The 24,274-nt window shown below is 41.0% G+C and overlaps 3 protein-coding genes and 1 non-coding gene across 8 annotated transcripts; 1 reads left to right on the top strand and 3 right to left on the bottom strand.

Moving 5' to 3' along the window:
* Positions 1–2,328: 2,328 nt before the first annotated feature.
* LOC133024232 (adenosine 5'-monophosphoramidase HINT3-like) lies at positions 2,329–4,779 on the bottom strand. Its single transcript, XM_061091249.1, has 5 exons — positions 4,452–4,779; positions 4,236–4,353; positions 3,926–3,995; positions 3,387–3,513; positions 2,329–2,896 (listed from the first exon to the last, which is right to left on the bottom strand). Exons 1-5 carry the CDS (start codon positions 4,524–4,526, stop codon positions 2,849–2,851), a joined length of 438 nt encoding a protein of 145 aa, XP_060947232.1. The 5' UTR covers positions 4,527–4,779; the 3' UTR covers positions 2,329–2,848.
* Positions 4,780–4,855: 76 nt separating this feature from the next.
* Positions 4,856–7,769, bottom strand: LOC133024231 (adenosine 5'-monophosphoramidase HINT3-like). The gene is made up of 5 exons (XM_061091248.1): positions 7,634–7,769; positions 6,974–7,091; positions 6,428–6,497; positions 6,010–6,136; positions 4,856–5,359 (listed from the first exon to the last, which is right to left on the bottom strand). Exons 1-5 carry the CDS (start codon positions 7,730–7,732, stop codon positions 5,264–5,266), a joined length of 510 nt encoding a protein of 169 aa, XP_060947231.1. The 5' UTR covers positions 7,733–7,769; the 3' UTR covers positions 4,856–5,263.
* Positions 7,770–8,505: 736 nt separating this feature from the next.
* LOC133024275 (nuclear receptor coactivator 7) lies at positions 8,506–22,276 on the bottom strand. Of its 5 annotated transcripts, none has more exons than XM_061091322.1 (17): positions 22,236–22,276; positions 21,245–21,401; positions 17,204–17,361; positions 15,473–15,543; positions 15,256–15,363; positions 15,054–15,155; positions 14,394–14,516; positions 13,838–14,022; positions 13,256–13,410; positions 12,519–13,109; positions 12,166–12,337; positions 11,863–12,010; positions 11,615–11,740; positions 11,352–11,504; positions 10,530–10,625; positions 10,367–10,440; positions 8,506–10,241 (listed from the first exon to the last, which is right to left on the bottom strand). In XM_061091322.1, exons 2-17 carry the CDS (start codon positions 21,280–21,282, stop codon positions 10,106–10,108), a joined length of 2,436 nt encoding a protein of 811 aa, XP_060947305.1. In that variant the 5' UTR covers positions 21,283–21,401; positions 22,236–22,276; the 3' UTR covers positions 8,506–10,105. The 5 variants fall into 5 exon arrangements, with proteins under 5 accessions (XP_060947305.1, XP_060947304.1, XP_060947302.1 ...); XM_061091321.1 differs by lacking the exon at positions 22,236–22,276 and adding an exon at positions 22,114–22,209; XM_061091319.1 differs by lacking the exon at positions 22,236–22,276 and adding an exon at positions 21,553–22,077.
* Positions 22,277–22,438: 162 nt separating this feature from the next.
* Positions 22,439–22,510, top strand: trnae-cuc (transfer RNA glutamic acid (anticodon CUC)). The gene has a single exon. It is a non-coding gene; the product is annotated as a tRNA-Glu (tRNA).
* The last annotated feature ends 1,764 nt before the right edge of the window (positions 22,511–24,274 follow it).

Genomic DNA, 24,274 nt, shown 5'->3' with positions numbered 1-24,274 from the left:
GATCATTGGACCCATTCAACACAAGAGGCATGTAAGGTTTGAAGAATGGGTTGTTTCAGGGGCGGCTCCTTGTACAGGCGACATAGGCGGTTGCCTAGAGCAGGGGTTCCCAAAGTGGGGGTCGCGAGACACAGAGGCGGCGTCGCGAAATGCATTCCAAAAAAAAATACAATTATTATTTTTTTTTTATAAAAAAAAAAAAAAAAAAAAAATTGTTGTATAATATATACATATGAGTTGATATTAGAATAAAACCATGCAATTGTAGCCAAGCGTTTAGTTGTTGTATTGAATAAAGCCTCAGCCTAAAGAAGACATAGGAGACATAGCAGCCGTTTAGTACAGCACATCCTTCCGGTAAAACCCCTCTTCAAAAGAGAGTCACTAAATAAAATAGCTTACACATTTCCCATCAGTTTTTTTCTTTTTTCTCCCCTTTTTGTCCTCCACAAAAAAAAACATTTCCTTTTTTTATCGTACGACACAGGTTAGCGACAGTTCAATTTACAGCAGCACCAGTCACACGGTAGCTGGCCAAAACTCTTTTGGAAAGCAGCTGAAAATTATTGACAGTCACAATGAAACGTTGCTTAATACCAACCAAATCGAGGAGGCCACAGGAACAGGACAGGCTAGCGGAGAAGGAGAGGCTACCTGAGCAGACATGCACAAGCATGCACCGTTATATTGGGGGTCCCAGGCTGAAAAGTTTGGGAACCCCTGGCGTAAAGTGAAAAATTCCGAGAGGGCGGCACAAGAGACTGAATTATCATGACGTGACATATGCAATGTAAAACAATATATTAACGTCACACCATCATCTTCTAAGGACACCAGTGGACACAGGAGCTGGGTCCGACCTCATGGGTACGTTTGGCAGGCTGTCTGTTGGCAGGACTAGTAGTCGTATGTAGTTCATACAACTACAACCTATTCATTGCACAATATCTAATAATATGTAAATTTAAAAACAAAAATGAACCATAACATTTCAAATTAAATATATATAAAAAAAATTTTTAATTAAATTAAATTACATTTTTTTTTTTAAATAACTGCACGCGCACATCCTGCGCAGAAGCCCATTGCGCAGGAATTGCGTGCGCAGTTTTTTTTCTTCATTTAATTTAATTACATTTTTTGTTTGCAAATGACAGCATGTAAACATTTTCATGTTTTCCAGCTTTCCCACTTTTAAATTTGAGGCCTGTTGCTGCATATGAGCTCATTACCTCCATAATAAACTTAAAACTTGACCCCTTTTCCCGGAGTTTCTGTGCCTTAGCGCCCGCGGATGCAGGGCCACAGCTGTGGCCGCACCATGGATTATGATTGTGGATCGCGTGTCGGAGGTCGCAATGGTGGATCCAGTTCGGTGGATTCTGTATCGTGCCAGCTGATCGTCGTTGTAATGGAGGATCCTTTGTCGCGTTGGCATCGGATGATGAGGGACCACGACCGAGGCGGCAGCTGATAATGGATTCTAACTGGCGGCGGTGGACAATGACTGTGGATTATAGTGGATCCCATCCTGATGCTGGATCGTGGTCTTGCTGCTGGCCAGAGACTGTGATTGCAGCGGGACTGCCTGACACATAGTATTGAAAAATGTTTAGCCTAATGGATGCTGCTAAAAATCCTGATGATGTTTTCTTACACCTGACATCTATTGCACTTCTGTCCGTCCTGAGAGAGGGATCCCTCACATGTGGCTCTCTCTGAGGTTTCTACATATTTTTACCTGTGAAAAGGGTTTTTAGTAGTTTTTCCTTACTCTTGTTGAGGGTTAAGGACAGAGGATGTCACACAATGTTAAAGCCCCATGAGACGAATTGTTATTTGTGAATGTGGGCTATACAAATAAAACTTGATTGATTGATTGATTGATAATACAAAAGCTGTTGGCCTCTGTCTGAGTTTGATGATACACCAGTGGCATCAAGTGGCAAAAAGAGAGAACTGACAGTGTTCTGTACAAAACTGTTGTAACATATAACATATTGATAAAACATAAACTATGTTGAGCCCAATTGTTTTAACATATTGGTTTGTTGACTTGAAGAAGATATGATATAGATAATGGATCTTGTGTCAATGAACCATGGGACTAATGTACATCTGACTAGATAGCTGTACAAAATTATTTAATAACAAATAATAATACAGTACAGTGTGTATCAGGTCGATTTGAATGGTATAAGATATATTAAAAACTGTCATTAATATAAGATTTACATAAACAATAGTACACGTACATACACAGCTGCAAACACTCCAGCCAGCATCTGTAAAGTGGTGTAAAGGCTTCGTCAGAGAGGATCACATGTGTTGCAGCTTCTCAAGAGCGTTTATTAAGAATTAATATAATATTATTAAGAGACATTTATCTCAGTGCATCAGACAGGTTATGACATGATATCAAAAGTATAAGCAGTTGACATACTTCATAAAAACAAAGAAACAAAGAAAACTGACAACAGGTTTGTGAGGTTTGTTCAATTTTCCTTCCTGAAAAACAAATTTATGGTAAAAAAAGACAAACAATTAAATTGCTTCTAATATGGGATTTTCAAACCATGAAGATATCAGATAGATCATCTGATAAAATATAATTCTCCCCTCGTTGATGTGTTGATAGTCACACCAAATGGCATTTGATGGTGCACGGAAAGATCGACCTTCTCCAGCTTTCACCAACTGAATCCACAAGCAATGTGGACGGCTACGCATCATTTAAACTCATTAATAAAAAAACAATGTTGAGTCAGATAGAAAAGTGATTTAAAATTAAAATGAGCGAAGCTACATGACAGGAAATAACATGTAAACGTTGATGCTTTGTTTCTCTTCATTTGACCTTCCCGCGAGTCTTCAGCTGAGACAGCACTTTATCTACCTGCAACAGAGCAGAAACCAGAACTAATACAGTTTTCACAATACTTTTGTTCAGTGGATAGAGCCAACTTAAAGTTCTCATAAATCACATTCTTACAGAAGAAAAAAAAGGAAGCGATCATAAGGATTGTTTTGGTTTTCAAACCATCAAAGGAGCGTAGAGAATACACAATTACCAAACTATTTAAAGGTATTTATAAAAAAATCTGGAGTTAATAATTTTCAATCTTGAATAAAGTGATTATAAATGGTTAAACAAATGCAATGACTTGGGATATAGTAACACAAGGACATAGAAAAAGTAAAAATAGGCAATCGTTTATTTCTTAATGAACTTTATACGTTTAAATGCATTGAAGATAAAAAAATGGGCTTTTTGTAGCTGCCCTATTATTTACTTACATAATCAGTTGTGTTTAAGTGCTACACTAAGTAGATAAAATATATTTTGTTGGCAGCCGCCGGCCTCTATACAGGACAGAAACACTCACTGTGATGAACCAGTGAGACTGTGGCCCGTAGTGCAGCTGGGACTTGAAGCTCATCTTACTGGCTGGAGCCAGAGCGTGGAGGTGGAGGTGTGGGACGGAGCAGAACGGAGGAATATGGAAACCCATCCTGCACAGATTCAACGTGGGGTCAGAAGAACTTTGCAAATGGAGGCAGGGAACTAGTGACACGAGATAAAACTTGGATGATCTCGGCACAGATTCCTGATTCAATACTTTATTGTCACACAAGTCAGTTGTTTGGAACTTGCCTCAGTGTGCCCCAGAGGAGACAACTATCACAGCTTAGCACATGACAAGAAAAGAAACAAACCAACCCCATCCCATAGAAACCCAACCTGCATCTGTGGAACTAGTGGAACTAGAATAGGATGTCCATTGTCCAGTGAGTAACAACTTGTCAAATACAGAGCACAGTCAAATTCAGTGCTAGTTATTGCTTTGCAAGTTTGTAAAGTGCTGATGCAGGATTGAGGAGTTAGTTATTGATTTGATGGTAGAGACAAGGGGAGAGGATTCACCTGACGTCATCCAGGTCGCTGACTTTAGTCTTCTCCAGTATCCTCCTCCCCATGTTTTCCATCTGCTCCACTGTCAACAAACACACCAAATATGGCCCATTCATACAAACTAATAAATATTAAAAAAGAGAGTAAAAGGATCATCAGATTCCAAGGGACAGTTTCTCAGGTACACTTTTGCTTTTTAGTAGAAACTTGATATTGATTCAGTGATATCCAACTACAACGGAATAACAACTGGAATATCATGTTTACAATTATGCTATATATAGATATAGGGGGGTCTTTATAAGCTAGAACCGCCACTGACCAAGAGGGACGTCGGTTCCTTGCAGAGTTTTACAGTTGTCGATGTGCATCCTGGGAACGATGAGGTAGTGGTGAGTGGCTCCAGGCTTCACGTCCCGGAAACAGAGCAGCTGCTCGTCCTGCTCGGGGACAGACCATAGACTGTATATGGGACAGACGTGGGGGGTCCAGATGTTGTGAAGCGTGTCAGTGAGTGGTCGGGAGCGTCTGTACTTACACTCAGCAGGATCTCTGTGTCCGTGTCGCTGTCCCCGATTCGGCAGAAGGCACAGACGTCCTCCTCAGACTCCATGACTGGTGTTTTAAAGTCACGGTTTGTTCACTCAGGTCGAAGTGAACCAACTGGGCGCGTCTGTTGCTGCTCTGACGTCAGCGGAAATACAGGCCATACAGAGCCTGTCCACTGCTGCGTTCGTGGACACCACCTAAAATCAATCTTCTGAGTTCCAAACAATGTCAGACATCAAGAAGATGTTTACACCAGAAGCTTTTTGCCTCATAGAAGCTTTCTTACCGAAACTATTTCAAATGACCGTATGCATACATGGTGCATCCTGTATTCTTAAATAAATCCGTGTTCCATAAAATACGTACAACAAACAGGTAGTTCAGTCAGACAACTCACGTTCGAACATTTATTGCAGCATTGCATTACAACTGATTGAGTGTTTGGCGTCTAGGCTCCAACTTAATCACTCCGCCATGTGATTACACAGGAATGATGGGAGTGATGAGCAAATATTGTGTTACTAAGTGTAACATTTAACATTTGGATTTAAATATTTAAAATATCTCTAAGTTGACAAATATTGTTGTAAATGTGCAAAAAAGTGACTCTCAAAAATTCACACCAGTTTTTTAAACATGGTTTGAAGCTAAATGTGACAAAATGTTGCTGTTATTTTCAGCGTGAGCTGCTTTACAAACGGCACCCCATAGTATGTCACATGATGTATGTACATGATTGTTGCAGCGCAACTCGAGTTGCCTGCAAGAACTAGCTCGCCGGCGTCGCCACATTAATAAAAATCATTTAAATAAACCATCTTTAATCCTCTTTAAATGCCTTCCAGCGCTCTGCAGTGGTGAAGAATGTTTCTGTAGCTGCTTGCATAGATCTTCTTCCTGCAAAGACAAATTTGTTTACTCAACCACGGCGTAGAAAGATAAATACGGACATACACTGAAGTTACTGAATATAGCCCAGTATCGGCATTTACGTAACGTTGGCCTAAGATTTGTTATCATCTTTATTATCATCACTGCTATTAATATTATTAACCATTTTTTAATCATGCTTTGTTATTGTTTCCATGAGAAATACAGCAACCTCAACCATAGCAGGTATGGTAATGAGTACACATATGTAAGTCAAAATGTTCATAAAAACCTGACAAACAAAAGGTATAAATACATACACACACATATAAATGGGTTTGTAAATGTGCACAACACATTTCCGACGTGTGCCTGCATCTGCGTGATGCTGCTCTCGTACATAATAGAGACTGTGTGTACATACAGTGAGAACGAGTGAACAAAACAAAATATATAAATATATTACATAAATATATAAAAAAATATATAAAAAATATATATATAAAAAAAAATGATTAGTAGTATTTTATTAAGGTCTCAAGATTACTATGTAATGTGCTTTGAGATAATTTAAGATGTGATGAGGTGCCAAAAAATAAAACTGAATTTAATACAGAAGAACGTTGAAGGGATCAATGAAATAAGGTGTGATGAAACAGCTCGTCCTCAGTACTCACAGAAATAAAAGAGCTGGTGTCTGGTATGAATTTATAAATCATGTCTTCTGAGATTTGGCTGCTGGGGGCGAGCACGTGGAGGTGGAGGTGACCCACTGAGATGTAGGGCGGTATGTGGAAGCCCAGCCTGCGGAGCCGAACACATCAGTGCGGTTATCAACAAATTGACAAGCAAGTCAAAGTGCAGTTTCTAAGATTCCAGAGGAGGAATGGAAAACCTCAGCAGAGAGCAGACTTTGAATTTCAGTCAAATTTCCAAAGTTACACTCACACGGTTTACATTAGTTTGGAGTTTAGAGGTTCATCATGCATTTAAAGTAATCATATTCATTTAAAATACGTAAAGCAAACGTATGTATTCACCCTTTGTGTTCAGTTGGAATGAGGTAACACACACACTCTAGCTGTTTCCACCCACCTTGTGTCTCTCATATCAGTGATCCCTTGGTCTCGAAGTACATTTCTCCCCATTTCAGTCATCCTCTCAACTGTTGGAGACAGGACTCGTCAGTAAAGTTCTGATTAGACAGGATCCTACTGACGTTTGGCTGATCATATTACCTGGTATGAGCCTTTCAAAGACATTGGTATCTGCCTCTATGTTTGTCAATATGTACCAATATCCATTATTTTATTTAAAAGAATGAACAACGCATAAAAGATGTACAGTTATGTTGTACACAGTATATACGTATGTGTGTTTATGTAGCTGTAATTGTGTGTTGTTTTGTCTTTACAGTTATTAATATTAAAGTTTATGGTTAAAATAATTACATGTTTACATTTTTTACTTGCCATAAAAAATAGTTAGAGAAACGGAAAAAAAAATTCTGGATCAACATCCACTCTAAAATGTAATGGCTTCTTCTCAGGCCCCATTCTCATCTGTTTAGCAGATTTTGTCTCATCCCGCTAACAAATGAAAAAAAAACACAAACAAACAAACAGATTATAGTTAACTGACTGAAGCCGATGTCTCCGCTGTCCAGTGACAAGTAGTCCAGTATGTGCTGTCTGGGGACAACCAGGTAGTGGTGAGGAGCAGCAGGGTAAATGTCCCTGAAACACACCATCCACTTGTTCTGTGAACACACACACGCACGCACGCACGCACGCAGGCAAGCACGCACGAATCACACACACACACACACACACGCACACACACACACACGCGCACACACACACACAATATCCCATCTTTAATTTGATCACTTCCTGGACACCTACAACAAGAGGAACTAACTTGTATAACCTTTGTGAGACTGAATTCAAAATAAAATAAAACCGTTATAACAATAATCATTCTCTACTGATGAAGACGAGTTTAAAACCACAACCTTCGCTCAAGAGCAAAAATCGATCTTAAAACATTAAATATATAATGATGTGACATTTATCCTGATAATTATTAATATCGATGGAGGTTTATCTTGACATGATATACTTTAAATCACACATTTAACTTCTATCTGAAATATGTAGGTTCTAGACTATAGTGTATAAAAAATGCGTTAGGGTTTATAACCAATATACAAAACTTAGTTATCCAGTTTCACTTTCTATTCGCACTGCGGATGCTTGTTTTTTCCAAACCCGTGTCACGAAGAATCTAAAATGTTCGTACCTCTGAGATAATTTCCGTTTCCTTGTCCAGATCGTTGGCGATTAAACAGAAGACACAGGATTCCGCGACAGTCTCTGATTCCCCTCTCTCCATGTTCATTCCATAGACTGTAGGTTCATTCCAGGAAACACACCTAACGAAGATCGTCTATGTATGCGAAGATGGGTGAAAATCATATCAAACAGTGGAAGTTTCAGCTCAGTGACACTTGTACCTTTAATGAAACATACATTTTAGAGGCAAAAAAGTTCACTTTACGTTGATAAAAGTTAAACTTATTATCGGTATTAACTTTCACAGTTGCCAATCAGCTGGTGTATGAGTCACAAATTACAACGTTAAGAATAGTATACAAATCAAGATAAAATAGCATCCGCCCCTAGATTTAGTAATTTATTTAGTAATTTACTTTCACTGAATTGCTTTGCTTTCACTTTAATATCTAACTTTTCATATTGTTTATTTATTCGTTTCAGTTTTTTTCTTCATCATTTAGACATATCTCTGATTAAAACATTTGATCTTTCACCTTTTTCTTCTTACCTGACTTTGGTGTTTCCTTCTTTCAAATGTATTGCCTCAGTTCTTGTAAATGTTGTTTTGCTCTGTGTACAGACTCTTCAATGTAACAGTTTTCTGTTTTGTATCTCTACGTCTATACAATATTTTCAAGGCCACATATTTTTTACATATACAAATACAAAGTACAAAAACTTGAATTTTTCATGCAAGTTTATTTTACAGGTTAACAAAAGTCGATATTGATTTAAAACTACAAACATTGGACCAACAATAAAATTTACTGAAATAAAAAAAACCTGAAACACATATAGGAAACAAAAATTAGTCAATAAAAACATGACCCATTATGGTATATGGATATATTTAAAATTTATTTAAGTTTATATGTGGTTGCAATAACAACACAATAAATAGATCCATAGTGATATCACAGTACACAGCAGTTTTGGATTCACAAGAAATAATACTTACTGAGCATTCACAGTAACAACACTGAACGGCTACAGACAGCGCAGCTCATTTTCACATGAAGCGATTATTGGCGTTAGTGGATAACATGGCCGATGGGCTAGATATTTGCAGAATTGAATGTTCATGCACTACAAGCCTGTGTCATGTACACAGGATATAAATGAACATTTCTTTTCCATGTGAGTAGATGTGGATTTTGAGTTAGTGGCATAACCGAGTGCAAACACCCCCCCAAAAAAACAGATGATCCCTTTGTCCACACCGACCGGTGATTGGACAGGCAGCTTCCCTTGTGTTTTGGTGATTAAAAAACATTCAGTAACAAATTATACATCAGAAATGCTCAATTACACAAGCCCACAATACAGCATGGAGGGGAAATTTATCCTGTAGTGCAAAAGTTAAAAGTTTACTGGCTGCAACTCTCTCAACGACGACCATTAAAAAAAAATATCTTAGCGATAAAAACATGACTTTCTAGTGCTTGTTGTGTCGAATCAGAAACAGAGATGTGGAGCGATACATTTTTATAAAAAGTAGAACCATTAAAAAAAAAATATTCATCAACACAATGTAAAAATAAGTGAAATATGTAAAAAATAAAATCTAAAATATTTTATAAAATAAGACAAACTAACAACACATGAAATTTAAAAAGGAAATCGATTTGGTCATCACAAAAACCCAGTCCTGGCTTCATCGCTTGTTTCGAATCACACAGGGGAATGAAAACTTTAGTTGTGGCAATGAGAAAAATGCAATGACTCATTCTCATTCGGTTAATCTAAAAAACTATAGAGCTTCTGAGGAAGTGCAACGCACTGTCGTAAACAATCAGCGAAATTCCCAATATTAAAAGTACATTTTATAGCAGAGGATCCAGAAATCCTTCCTGGCATTTTCCACTTTCCTTCAAGATTCAAGTTCATTTTGGCATAAAAAAAAATAAAAGACAGATAAAGGGATAAATCTTCCTTTCTTAATCCTGTACATTCACAACCATACAAACTACGTCAACCTTTATCTCTGCACAAGGCTACACTAATTAGGGATTATCTTATTCTTTCACACACACTGAGAATCCGCTCTTTTTGGATTATCCTCACCAGCAGCTTTACGCTTCCTTCTCTCCTCATCAGATTATGTTTGGAGACAGTATGCATGCTGGGAAAGCAGGGGCCTGCTACTCACATCTAAGGCAGCTATTTTCGCACACTTCCACCTTTGAAGGAAGGACGGACGAACCAGAAATTGAATGAGACCGACCGCCTTGCAGGTCAAACCCATTCTCAGTCAACACAGAAACTCCGCAGGCAGCTTTCGGTCCTCGCTCGCAGAACATTTAGTGTCATTGTGGAGCAGCTGGGTTTCTCCTCCAAGTGGCGCGTATTAGACTCGGAGGGGGGGGGGGTCGTCTGAAGGTTTGAGGTCGTGGAGCACAGCGTGAATGTCGATGTACCTGGAACGGAGAAGGTGACACTACTCAAACGCCCAGACCTCCAAACTGTGGATGCTGAAGTCCTGCTGAGCTGAGAGCGGCTGATTGTTGAAGGTGGCGCATTTGGCGGAGGCCCCTCGGTACAGCTCGGCATCAAGCCACAGACCCACCTTACCCCTGCAGAGACAAATGTAAGACAAAGTTGTTACTTGTTCAATGAGAAATTCAAATTACGGAAACAACTTTGTTCTCAGTCATTAAAAGGAGCTGCTATCATTTCCTACTGGGCTGGTGGATCTTACCCTCCGCCTCCCATCTGCAGAGAATCAATATTGCCTTTCACAAAGTAAGAATTCTCCCCCGTCCACCGGTACACCTGAAAATAAACAGCAAAAAACAGTGTCTTAGTTTTTTGTTTAAGGAATAAAGCTTAATAGTTGCTTTTAAACCCGACTTTGTTCGTACCTTGATTTCAGGACAGAAGTTGTAGAGGAAGGTCTCTCCTGTGCCGTAGCAGTGCTCGCTCACTTTGAAGGGATGAGTCGAGAACGCTCCGAATATCTGTGACAAGAGTCAGAATTATTTTAGAGTGAGAGCCCTATGACGTAGGGAAAAAAAATATCTGTATAATTGTTTCAGCTATAAATTAGAATCCTTTAAATAACTGATTACAGGAGGTTTAAAAATGATCATGATTGCAGAGGTTTTCACATTATTTTTATTATACCACCACTAGGTGTCGCCAAAGTGAGAAATGGTTTACGTCCTTGATACAGTTAGATTCTTCAAACTTAAAATGTTTAAGTTGCTCTGAGGGTAATTATTCTGCCCTGACAGGGTTTAAAAGTGAATTGAGTATCTGATCGCTGAATTGCTTTTTAAATCTAAATTAAATTTTGATCTAATGAAGTGTTCTCCCCACAACATTTGACTATTATTGTGTGGGAGGCATGAAAAATAGTTTTTGAGTAATCTTCAATAATGAAAAGTGTAAAAGTGTTTTAACATTGTCAAGTCTTTTTCAGTCCATTGATATTAAAAATCTGAATCTGAACTTTTATTAACTGACAACTTTAAGAAGTTGACAGATGAACAGCGAGGGCTAGTAAAAATTGGCGCCACCACTTGATCTGTTCAAACACGGATCCAGAGAAAGATGAGATTAAATCACGAGTCGTTGCCATGAATGACAGACTGATGATCAGTAACTGTTGTTCTCCTTCTCTACCATCAGCAACTGAGTCCCTGGTAGTTTATACACAGTAAGTCCATGTGGACGATATCTACCTGTCCGTCCATGTCTCTGATGACCAGCAGTACCGGACTGTCCACCGCCGCCAGGTTCCTGTACAGAGTCTTGAGGCTGGTCCCATGATTCACAGTGCTGTAGGCCAGTCTCCAGGGGTAACCCTGTACACGGGCTGGTAGGCGACAGGAAAGCTGGAGAGCAAAACACATCATCGTGTTTGACCAGTGTGTTGCATGTTTTATTACTTGAATTTTAATAATGTATTTTTTTAATCAGTAAGTGGGTTATTCTATCTAATTACCTTCTCGATGTGTGTGTCCTGCAGCAGGTCACTGGATTCACTGAGTATGGTCAGTGTTTCCACAGACAGGTCTCCGTCATAGCTGCCAAAACTCTGCCTGCGCTTCGCCTCATCAACAGTGATGATCTGGGAGCAAAACAAGCACAAGAGCGAGTCAATATTTTAGAGAAATCAAGGAAAGAAATTTTAGCTTGTTTTACTCAAAATCAACAGCATATTGACAAACTGGCTGCTTCTGCTCAGCTCACCTCCCAGCTGCAAGATGCAGGGTCACTGAAGAAGTTATCGATCATGTCCAGCTCGTCTTTCTCCACCACAACGAAGCCCTGCTCTCGAGCCTCCTTCCCATACACATCTGGAGACCACTGCACGAAGAACGCATACAGGTGGTCCACTCTGAAACACACACAAACGTATACAGAGCATAAGAGAGGATAAAGAATTCTGCTGTTTATGACGGGTACCTTTTTGCAGGATTCAAAAGCAACCAGGCCACAGACAGTTCATCTTGTGAGTTTTGATTAATTTATGCCTGAAAGTGATAATCTCACCTTTCTTGCGGCACGGCGAACCAATACTCCGGCTGCTTCCCACGGCTGCCAAAGGAATGGGCGGGACCAGAGGTCATCCCAGTAGCAAAAGACTTCCTCATTGGCTTTCCCACTTTGAAGCAGAGGAACATGGGAGGGTTTTTACTCTTCTCCTCGGATGAAAAAAGCATGTCTATAGAGAATAAGAGTAAACTCGGTTAGTTTCAGGCCACACTGTCACAGTGACTTATATCACACTACCACCAGGAGCCTGCAAAGTCTAAAATGTTCAAATTCTGCATATTAGAAGGGATCCACCTTGAAACAGGAGCTACAGGAACTGTGATTATCAACATCTGTATTATAATTCCTACCTTCTATTGGAGCCTGCATCCGCGCCATCAGCCACGACTTGACCTCTGCTTCACAGCTTTTCTTCCGTCTCTCCTCTTCACTGAGTTCAGCCCCCTCTGCTGGTCTGTCTGGACCCGAGCTCCCAGAACCCTCTGCAGCCTCGGTCAGACTCAGCCTGCTGCTTTGGTCCACCGCTGTGCTGAGTATTTCATCATCTACACTGTTTAGCAGCTCCTCTGTCCTTTGAGGTTTCGTATCTTTGGTTTTGGCAGGCTCTTGGTTTGAAGGTTTATCAAGCAGATCCCCCTGTTTTTCAGTCTCTGAGGAGGATTGTATTGACTCTCCATCCTCAAGGGAGCCATTCTGAGCTACACCTTCGTCCTCTTCATCATCAAGCTTCCCTTTAATTTGAGCCAGCATCGGCTTGTCTTCAGAATCTCCTCCTTCGGGGCAGCCGGGTCCTCGGAGTTTCTGTTGGTCCCCACTGACGGCCCTGGATGTTCTGGAGGACGTTCCCTCTGCTTCTTCAGTGCTTCCATTGACCGTCTGCTCTAACTCTGTGAATCCTTCATCCGATGGAGACTTTTCTGTCTCCTCTCCTTCTCCACTCACTGGTAATGAGAAGATGAATCAAGATTTGTTTAAGCTCAAAACAAATAAAAGCACAGAAGAGGAAGTGTTTTTGTTTAGTAAATCAAAGTTAAAAGACGTAACCCATAAAAACTATCATTTTGGAGACTGGTTGATGTGATATTACCAGTTTCGGAGATTGTTGATTCAATCTCATCCAGGACGATTGGTCGCTTTGGATCCAGAGCTTCGTAACGGCTGAAGGGGTTCAGTTCCCTCTCTGACAGCAGGTGCTCCCACTCACCGGGCCTGTACACAGGACACAGATCCTGGGGTCGGTCTCTGTGGGGTCACCGGGCACCACACACACCGCACAGCAAACGAGGGATGGAAATGAAAAGAGAAAAAACACAAAAAGGGGGACAGGTCCAACAGAAATTAAAAATGACCAGAATGATGAGGAACTCAAAAAAAACAAAATTAACAAATATGATGACCGACAGCAAATGATTGAAAACAAATGGAATGAAATTATGAACAAAATGTAAAACAAAGAAATAAAAAACAAAACAAGTAGAATCTGAGAGCGTTTTTTTAAAACTTGGATCTCTCTCTGGACAAGATGCATCATAAAAAGGGAAGTGGTGGTAAAGAGGCAAGTGTGAAAAGTTCCAGAAATCGAAAGGGGTTTGATACAAACAGTTTTGTTATTGACAAAAATAAGGAAACGGAGGGTGGAAAAGAAAGGTTAGGGTTAGCGGACTCTTACGATGGCAGGGCATCTTTCAGCTTCATGCGAGACACATCGTTGTACAGCGCAACAGAGACGACCTCCTCCATGGGGCAGATGAGGCCGTACTCCTCGCAGCCGTGCTCGATCACCAGGGGGTCCGACTTGTGGGGGTCGAACATGATGTTGTTGGGCGTCACAATCAGCACACCCCCCACCACCCCCTGCAAGATCGGAACAACACACGGAGAGATCCGTGGTCAATAATGACCAAAATAAAAAGAGCAAATCCTCATGGGAAAGATTTGAATTAGATCAATATTTATCATCAATCATTTCACATATTAACACGCAAAATGTTTGTATTAGTTGATCAAATTCAAAAGATAAGGTTAAACTGAATCACAAAATAACATTATTCCTTTCACTATTTTCCAAATTCTATGATGTGAGATGTATTAATCAAAACTTGGCATTTTCTTTCCCACTGCAAAATCTAAATAACTTAAACATTTAACATTGATTAATTTTGTCAATCCACAAAAATGAGTCGTTTCAGCATCGCAGGACATCACTGTGTTTCTCAGGATCTCACCATGCCATCAGTGAAGTATTTGCAGCTCATCTTGATGAATTTAACCGTGGACGGACTCTCGTCTTCTGAGTTTGGGGAGAGCTCCCGCCGGATGGACTTCGCTGATCTACAGGTTTTGCCATCCTGATGGACATAAAAAAACAACAACACAAACAGTTCAGAGATATGATGTTTTTCTCTGGTAACGCTTGTTTTAAAAACATAATGACCATGTAGGTTTCCGTTTTGTTTTAATTTTCAGTGTTGTGAAAAGACTGTTAAATGTTGGTAGTTTTAAGATATTTTGGGGCACTTTGTCCCTTATTGAAAGGACAGAATTTAAGCACGAGAGGGGGACAGAGAGCGGGGGAAGTCCTGCAGTAAAGTGGGTCACGCCAAAACCTAACCTGCTGCAGCTGTGGAGGACTTCAGCCTGGTACGCAAATGTTTAACCAAACCTGAACTAAAGTAATTGCTGTAATTACCTCTGATAAAGTATCTGTAACAGTATGATCTAATGTCGATGGTTTATATAAACACAACATGTTTATGGGGCATTGTTGCCAACTATTGTTGTATAGTTTCAGTGTGAATATCGAAAATAATTCCCTGGCTCAACACTGCCACTGTAAACTACAACATAACGTTTGCAAAACAAAACAAATCTGCTTTTCCACTTACATGTGACTGTTTCTCAGAGAGGCCTTGTGGGAATGTGGGCTGAGAGGAACTCTGAGACTTTGAGTCCGTTTCTGATTGGCTCTCATCAGGGACAAACAGCTTCTGTAGTGGGGACAAACAACCAATGATCAGCCAGTCAGATGAGTAAAGCAGAGACTGAAGCAGAGACTGAAGCAGAATAATGTGGCGTCAGTGTTCTCACCTGTCCGGGGTAGACGCTGCGGGAGAAGAGCTTGTTCAGCTGGACCAGTTTGTTTGGGGTGATGTTGAACCTGAGAGCGATGCTATTGAGCGAATCATCGGGTCCCACCTGGAATAAGACGATAAACTCCACTGAGTAAATACTACATGATCTATGACGTTTCTGTGAGTCAGTCAGAAACACGCTCCAAGTGTGATATCAGTGGAATGTTACTCACGATGAACTCCACCGTCCCCGGCGGCCCTCTCTTCTCCCTCTTTGTCGGATTTTTACTTTTGCAGACATCATCTGAGAGAGAAACAGAATTCAAGAATTTTGCAAATGGAGCATGCCATCGACCCGATGATAACATTATGTGGGAACTAGATTGGCTCTCAGAGGAATGCAGAACTCATCCAAGGCCCAGCAGTCCCCTTTAATTCAATCAAGCTGCACCAAATTTCCCACAGTCAGATATCAGTTCCCTAAATGAACCTCTTTTTTCATGTAGATCCATGAGTTGTTCTCTAAAAGTGGTGAAAATCTCAGAATGTATAAGAACTGCCTCTGCTTTGTCCAGATTTTATAGGTTCTTTCTTGGCGCATCGTACATCACATTTTATGGAAATCAGTTCAGTAATTACTAGTTATTGTGTAATCCTGCTGACAAACCAATGGACAGAAACCCTATAACCTCCCTGATGAAGGTAAAGAACTATTCCTGAGAGAAGAATACATGGCTTCATTATGTCCCTCTCAGACTCACATTACTAGCATATACTGTGTATAATCCAGTGATTTCATATAGCTTCACACACACACACACACACAGAATCTGACCCTTGTAGTAGTGAGGGTGCACAGTCAGCATTTCTTCTTGCCAAGAGCACAGAAGCCATTAGCACCACTCCCTGCTGTCTCATTACACTGCTGCTCCCCCGTGGAAACAGAGGCCATGACTAAGCATCAAACAACCACTCTCCTGATCTTGATATTGTACTGAGCCTCACAGACAAGACCACTGACAGGGATACTGGCATGAACTTCATAAATTAATTTAAACTGGACTGGGACCACTAATAAACAGCGAATATTGAGATAATATATAGAAATTTTCTTTCAGCTACAAGAATTATGTTTAAAATTGCCAATGTCTTAATTTGGTTTTTATATCATTTGATGCAGAAATCAAGGACATAATAGTGTTTGACTTGTATTTTAACACATGAACTCTTACTTCTCACAGTACAGTGGTTAAAATGTTGCCACGTGCTGTTAGGAAGCAGAGGATAAGGGTAATGTGACTTCCTCTTTGAAACCGCTGAGATTGCTTCACTGACATAATACCAACCACACCACTGTAAAGTGTTGCTTGTCCAAAAAGGGGAAGTTAAAGGGAGGAAAACTATTTTTTCTAAGACAGCGAAAAATTAGACTATGACGAGAATATGTCTGTTACAAAATAATTGTTCATTAATCGTAATCGAGGTTAAAGTTTGAAAATAACCGTGATATTGATTTGAAGTCATGTCGCGCAGCCCTACTCTGTAGCTTTATAAGTATATGAATTAAATTACAAGCTTCAGGGTGAGTTCAGTTTAATCAAATTGCCTATATTACCTCCATGGCAGAAGTTATGTTATCTTGAAAGGTGGTGAAAGGATGAACCATGGGTAATAAAATAACCCTTTAAATATGGACCAGACAATGGAGGCGGATCCAGGAATTTTTCCATCACTTTCTTTGACATGGCGCGATATATATGTATTTTTTTAGATTTCACAATTTCCCCAGGGTATAATTCATGGGTCTGGATGAAATAATTAGTACTGATATCTTAGTGGGTGTAGTTTGGTGCAGCTGAATTGGATTTAAGGGAACTATTGGGCCCTAGTGGAGATGTGGCCTCTACTGAGTGCCATTGCAGTTCAAGTTGTTTTTGTGGTGAGTTTTTGGAAGCAGGTCTTACCGGAGCTTGCGGCCGGTTTTGTTGCGGATCGCTGCAGGTCCGTCTTCATGACGGGGTCACCGACAAGTGGGACGTCTGGACAGGAGATGATCGCCGGGCTCTGCTCATTCACATTCTTGTCTGATTGGCTCTGCTTGAGCTGTCGCCGCCTCTTCAGCCTGATGGGACGGAGGAGGATTTGTTTACATCCACTCAGTATAGGATAGAAAATACGGCAATGTAGACAGACATTTGATCACTTTTGTTTAAGCTTGTGAAGTGAAAACTCACTCACAGCTGGTATCAACATAGAATATGAATGAACGTGTGCACATGATTAGAATAAAACTGCTTTCAGATCAATCTAAACCAATTAAACGTGCTTATTGTGATCTCTAGTATACTAGGTAATGCAATGGAAAAAGAATATAGCTCCACAATGGGCTTTTCTCCTCTCACAATGTTATTGCCATTTTACATAGATTTTTCAATACACCACTACCTACAATCATCAGGCTCCACATGCTTGTTTACAGTCTAAAGTGTAACAGACTCCAGTTGTGAGTTTAGATCTTCTGTCGAAGTTCTGCTGTTGTTACAACACTGAGCCTTTTTCTCTCTCTTTACTTTGCAGAGTCAGCTGTATTTTCCTCCCAGACTCCACCCCCCCTCCTGTTTAATCATTGTTAGGTAAGGGGAATTATGTAACGGCGTCTCCAGACCCCGTTGAGGTTCACCGAGGGGGGAACACTGCAGTGTAGGGCGATAGAACTACATTTTAGTGGTGCACTTAAGAATATTGCACCCTCTGTGAGACCCACTGAAACCTTGAGTGTGGATGCAAGTACGCTCGGTCGAGATAAGGCCAAATTGCTGTATCAGATGCTAAGAGTGGCAGGTGGTAGTGAAGAAGAAAAGAAAAGTGTTTGAAGGGTTTGAGAGCCTTAATGGAGCCGAAGCCCTGGGTCGATAAGGCTGCAGACAGACAGAGCTCAGGCGCCTCCCACTGCCTCAGGTCAGTCTCCCACTTTATCCGATGCGACGCACATCTGGCAGCGAGCTCAAGAATCTGCGGATGCATTCCCAAACGCACCATCTGTTTCACTGCAGGGGAATTTTCTGAGAGTCTCCCAAATCGCGCTCTCCTTACTCACTGTTCAACCTGAACCTGAACCATTCCTGGCATAACGATTCATTAGGATGGGACACATCATCCCAGTAAGACACACAATTTAAAAAGGCACCACTTCAGTATCTGATTAACAAAACAGTGAGGTTCCATGAAAAAATTCCAGATAGCTTTCGAAATTCCGCTCCAGAAACGAAATGATTATAGATTTCGTTTCGTGTTATATGCTGGAGGGATAAGAAACACATAGACTTCTGCTTTAAAAACTGGGATTCCCAGTGATCAAAACAAATGCTGGTTAAAAAACTAACTGGTGGCCATTGTTGGACCCAGTTAGTGTGTGATTAATGCTTGTGAAATTTTGAAAATGTCAAGGTCTGACATGCAGCTAGATGAACATTTTTAAATTATGCCACCACCGCAGATTCCCAAGAAGACTGAAATCCAGACTGGGACACACCATGACGGAAAAAATGTTGCTTAAAGGCCATTCCTGTTCCACATTCTACAGTTGTGTCTGTTTAGCAGCATTTATTTTACACCCGTACTTGTAATGGCACAGACCAGGCTTCATGGTGGAACATTTCAGATTGAAAATACTGCTAAGTGTGACGAGACACAGTTTTGGATTAAATGTTTGCTCTTTGTTTCAGCGTCTCCTTCATATCTTGTGACGAACAATAGCCCTGATCATGTGTGGTTTTTCTCAACAGCCATTAAGCCGTCACTAGTGAAATCACCACGGCAACAAATACATCATACGCAGGGACTCTGTGTCTCTGAGTACCCTCATCCTTCTTAAAGTGTGTATGTGTGTGTGTGTGTCTGCAATCTGCTCTCGACAAAATGTAAAGCTGCAACATATTCTTTCAATTCATAATATTGACAGTAGCCTTATGACTCTGCGTTCTGATGTAGTTCTTCCAGGATATCAATTCATTGAATGTGAAATCACTTGTTTTATTTTACACTAATCTTTAGTTCTGAGTAAAACAATATTAATATCCTGACTTTCAGTCTTTTAAAACAATGAACCTTGTCAAAATTAAATTAATTTCAGATTGGGCTCACATGTCTTTTACATTATATATGTGCCTCTAAATGACCTTTGTTCCACTTGTCAGGAAGCAAGGGACCATATGGCTACATGTAAAAGCAGTAGCTGTGTTGTGAGATAAGCTTTATTTTCCTCCCTGACACATCCTCTCTGTCCATACAGGCACAACATGGCTGTCCTTAAAACAGCACAGGTCTGTATAAATCTCATGTGTTCAGCTATGGTTCTACGGTTGTTCTGCTGCTCACTTCCACAGTTTGGCCCCATTTTCTTTGTCGGATAAAAACAGCATTCCCAGGCAAAGCCTGAATCCTATTAAAATCGAATACACTGCTGATCTAATAATCAGAGGGGGCGATGCCATTACAAAGTCACTTCCTTCCATAATGGAATATTTCTAACATAAGCCAATGATATGAGGGAAATAGACACAAGACAAATTGCAGGTTTGTAGCTGCCTGTCATGGCAGCCTGAGCCAGTAACCTGAGACATAATAAGAAAGACTGAAGCCCATTAGGCTGCAGCAGCTCCCAACATCCATCAAGTCCATTGTCAACATCTTTGCTACTGCAGCATATTCACCTAATGCTTTTCCACACATTTACTTGTGTGTCCAGTTTTGGCAACATTTCATTCCTTTACCTAGATGCCTTGATTTCTTTTAAAAGCAGAAACCCCACCCATTTTAAAGCCTAAAAACCAACTGGTCAGGTAAAAACAGGATGAATGACACATCCGAACCACAGCCCATTAAAGACCACCACTAAACCCTGTTCATCCTCTGTCACTCGACACCTGCAGCAGGTCATTCGTGCAGACGTCAGAGAGCTTGTGCTTTCTCCTCCGTCTACACACCGGAGCTGTGACAAGCCTCTTTCCACGCTCGGTCCCTGCTATCGTGTTTCACAACTCCACAGAGATCCAGGTTTAAGGTCAGCACCGTCCCAGTGGGTCGTGACATGTGAGTGGAACACTGACGCAGGAGGATTCGAGGCTGTACGAAGTGGGTGCAGCTCAGAGACATGCAGGCGACTTAATAGCCCGTCCATGATTCAAAAACACGGGAATTACTAATGAGGTAATGCACCTCGACAACAGAACGCCAAGGCACTAATGAGAGTGCAGCACAAAGAAAATATCCTTTATAGAAAGATTTTAGACTCAACACTTCAACATGTAATCCAAACAAATTTGACAAAAACACTCTCTCCACTAGATTGCTTAGATATAAAATGTGCCTGCCCACGTACACTAATGCTACTGCCAAATTGGCAATTCTGCTAACGGTGCAAATGTTAATGCTGATCTACTTCCCATGCCTCCCCCACACTCATCTCTGTCAGACATTTTGTTTTTGTACAAGTACATTAAACATTGATACACCTCTCCATTTCTGCTAGTCACGGTCTCTTCTCGTGAATGTTGTAAATGTTTTTATTGATGTCCTCGGTTACACTCTGCAGAGGGAACCCTCCCTCACTTGCAGCTCTCTCTGATAGTTCTGGCTTTTTCTTTTCCCTAACTGTCAGGGACGGAATTCCCTCACTTTATCTGAGGGTTTAGTCCAGAGGATGTCACACATTGTTAAGCCCTATGAGACAAATTGGGGTTTGTGAATAGGGAACATACAAGTAAAATCTGATTGATTGGTTGATTGATTATGGTATTGGGATACTTGTCAGCTGGAATTCCGATATGGTGCAATCGATTGACTGATATTATTTTGCAAACAATCACATATAATATGGTGGTTAAGAACTAATTGAGAGCTAAATGCCAGAACTTCACATTAATTACATGGAAAAAAACGACCACAATTGAATGCAGGAAAGTGTTGAAATTCTAATCAAATTCATGCACAGAAACAATCCTTACCTGGCAAAGTATCCCGGCTTCCTGTCTCTCTTTTCCATCAGGTCAGGCTCCTAGACGTGCATGCAGTCAAGTCCATCCATGCAAACACCCACCCACTCTGTGTCCAGGCCAAAACAAAAAGACACAACTTTGGGAAGATCACCACCTATTTCTTGCCCTGCAGAGGAGAGAAGCAGAAGGTGGGGGGTGGGGGGGGATTAGCAGGCTCACCAGGTGCCTCCTCCCTCAGCAACACACAATGGACTATGCAAAAGCCCAATAAGTGACGGTGACGCCTCATCAGCCTAAGTGGAGGGCGATGAAAATACCTGTCAGGCCGAAATGCATCCTTGTGCTGTGGAGGAAAACAAACACACACATCTGCTCCTGCTTAACGCAACAGTGAGCACGTTTTATAATCTGTTATTGAATGTAAACACGCAGGCTACGCTATCAGCTAGCTGGTGCCACACCGGGATCCCTCGCATGGCACACGCCCCAAAGGGACACACAAGAGGACACACTTCACCCGCGTGTAACCTCGAAGTGTTGCATAACGAAATGGCTTTTTACCACAGTGGGAAAGGGCTAAATCTGATTAGCCCTACCTAGCTAGCTGCAGTCAGATTTGCAGGCAGTTTGCAGAATCCTCAGCTAGCCGGGCCAGGGAGCAGATTCCAGACTCTCCTGCACGGTCCTCACAATACACTGAAGCTGGTGCCAACGTGAAACCAGTCTGGGTTTAACACTGGCTGGCGGCTCCCAGCAAACACACGCCCGGTGAGCAAGGTCCAGTCCACCCCCCAGCTGATGCTAACGCTGCTAAGCTAGCGACTTTTGTTTACAAGACAATAGCGACCTGCTGGAGATGAGGAAGACGATTTTCCTACCGGGCCCTACTCGCTGGATAACATAAAGCGTTCGTGTAGTCTGGCGTGAGACAGATGTGGAATCCCGACGATGCATTTAAACGCTGCGTTCTCCATTCAAGCTGCTCAGATTGCGCACATACCTGACGTGCATCCTCGGAGGTGGACATGGAAATGAAACATCCCCCTCACTGCGCCCTCTGGTGGTGGCGTGCGCTGTTAAACCAAACAGCAGCCCCCCACCTGCTTCTCTTTAGCTGTGAGCCTGCTAGCAACTAAGCTACCAATACGTTTTCTCAATTGGAATGGATTTAAAAACGGCACTAGTTGTCTAGCGCTGCAACAGTCCCTGGTGGTCTAGTGGTTAGGATTCGGCGCTCTCACCGCCGCGGCCCGGGTTCGATTCCCGGTCAGGGAACTCATTTTTGCTGTTTTGACTCAAGATCGTTCAACGTTTCTGTCTGAATGTTAGATGATGTGACGTCAGCCTGAATAGTATTCCGCCTATTAGATATCGTTATTGTTTCTTGTAAAGAATCCTAGCAAAATGGAACTTGATCTGTCCACTCCCTTTTGCCAAATCCGGGCCACAAGTAAGTCACAGCATGAAACATGTATCACATGTAAACCAAAGGTGCCCAAAGCTGGCCAGATTGAGTTTTGTGCCATTTAGGCCGTGACCACCATTTACCACATGGGCCACTGTAGCTTCACATCCAGGTTACACTTTGCCAGGAACACCACATGTTTGCCAAAAAGGCCCACTTTTGTCTTTGCATTATTTGGGCCACACTTGCTATTTTACAAGTGGGACACTTCAGGCTCACGTCCGTTTTGTCCAGGCCATCAGAGGCCAGAAGTGCGGCACGATTACCTGAAGAGGCCAACATCCATAAACTATACCGGGAGTGAAGGTTGAAGAGCAGAGGATGACAAGCACCTGATAAACAGCTAAATATTTAAAAAAATCTGAGGTGTTATTTACCTCCTCCATGTGCTGACACAATGTATAAACAATTGATATGCATTGAAGTTTTGTTATGTTGCTATTAAGGTTAAGCTCGGGAATTTTGGGAATTTTGAAAAAAAAAATAAAAATACACAAATTAAACGCTGAGCAATAAAAACATCATTCAAAACTCTATTTTAAAGATGTATGGAATGCAGCACACACTGCACGTTGAATTTCAACCCTCCACTGTGCATTCTTCCATCACATGCACAGATAACTCCCAGCATCCTGCACACTACAGCAGGGCTATTGAGGCCTGCTGTAGTGTGCAGGACTAGTCAGGTAAGTTTCCATGATATTACTCGGGAAAATATATTAGCATGCTGATTGAGGATTGTTCATCTGTTCATCTAGCCTATTTCCATTCATTTATCCATCAATTGTAAAATATTTTTACAGACGATTCCAATTGTTGGCTAACTATTTATATCTGTGGCATTGCATTAGTGTTTTTTTTTACAAACTTTTTTCTCATCTTATTCTACAGAACGTGCACTATCTCATGTGTGGAGACATTTCACTCCATCCAATGTAGAAGGAAAGGCTGTATTCAGTTGCATATACTGTGCAAAGACCTATGTTAAGAATGACACAACGATGCAGAAGCATATAGTCAAGTGCCCAAAGTTTCCTCAGGACTCAAATCAGCCTATGACAAAACAAAATGTTTATATTTATGTCTGTATATGACAAGGTAAACACAGTTAGTATAAATTACCCACAACATTTCCAGTTTATTCCCATTAATTCCCGTTAATTCCCGTATATTCCCGTTAATTCCCGTATATTCCCGTATATTCCCGTTAATTCCCATGGAAAGTTTCCCACTTTGAATATTCCCGGAATTTTGCAACCCTAATTGCTATCGATACAAATTATATTGCAATTATAATTGATATGGTTTATTTGCCCAATTTGACCGAACAACACCCAGCAACAACAATGTGTCAAAATGACAAGTTAATGCTTCTGTAAAAGCAGCAGTTGTTTACATTAGTATAACTCCATGATCAACTACTAAAAATGTTATCTATATAGAATTAAAGTTTTAAAACGAGGCTTACCTCCTTTTGGCAGTTGGGGGTGCTATCACTATCAGGATATACAGACTAAAAGATCTGTTCAGGTCACAACACACGTTCTTGTTTCTCTTCAGATCGTGTAAATCTT

This window comes from Limanda limanda, chromosome 18 (genome assembly GCF_963576545.1).
Source record: "Limanda limanda chromosome 18, fLimLim1.1, whole genome shotgun sequence".
NCBI classification, from domain to species: domain Eukaryota; kingdom Metazoa; phylum Chordata; class Actinopteri; order Pleuronectiformes; family Pleuronectidae; genus Limanda; species Limanda limanda.
The sequence above is the reverse complement of the archived record's forward strand: the minus strand, read 5'-3'. Positions and strand labels throughout refer to the sequence as shown.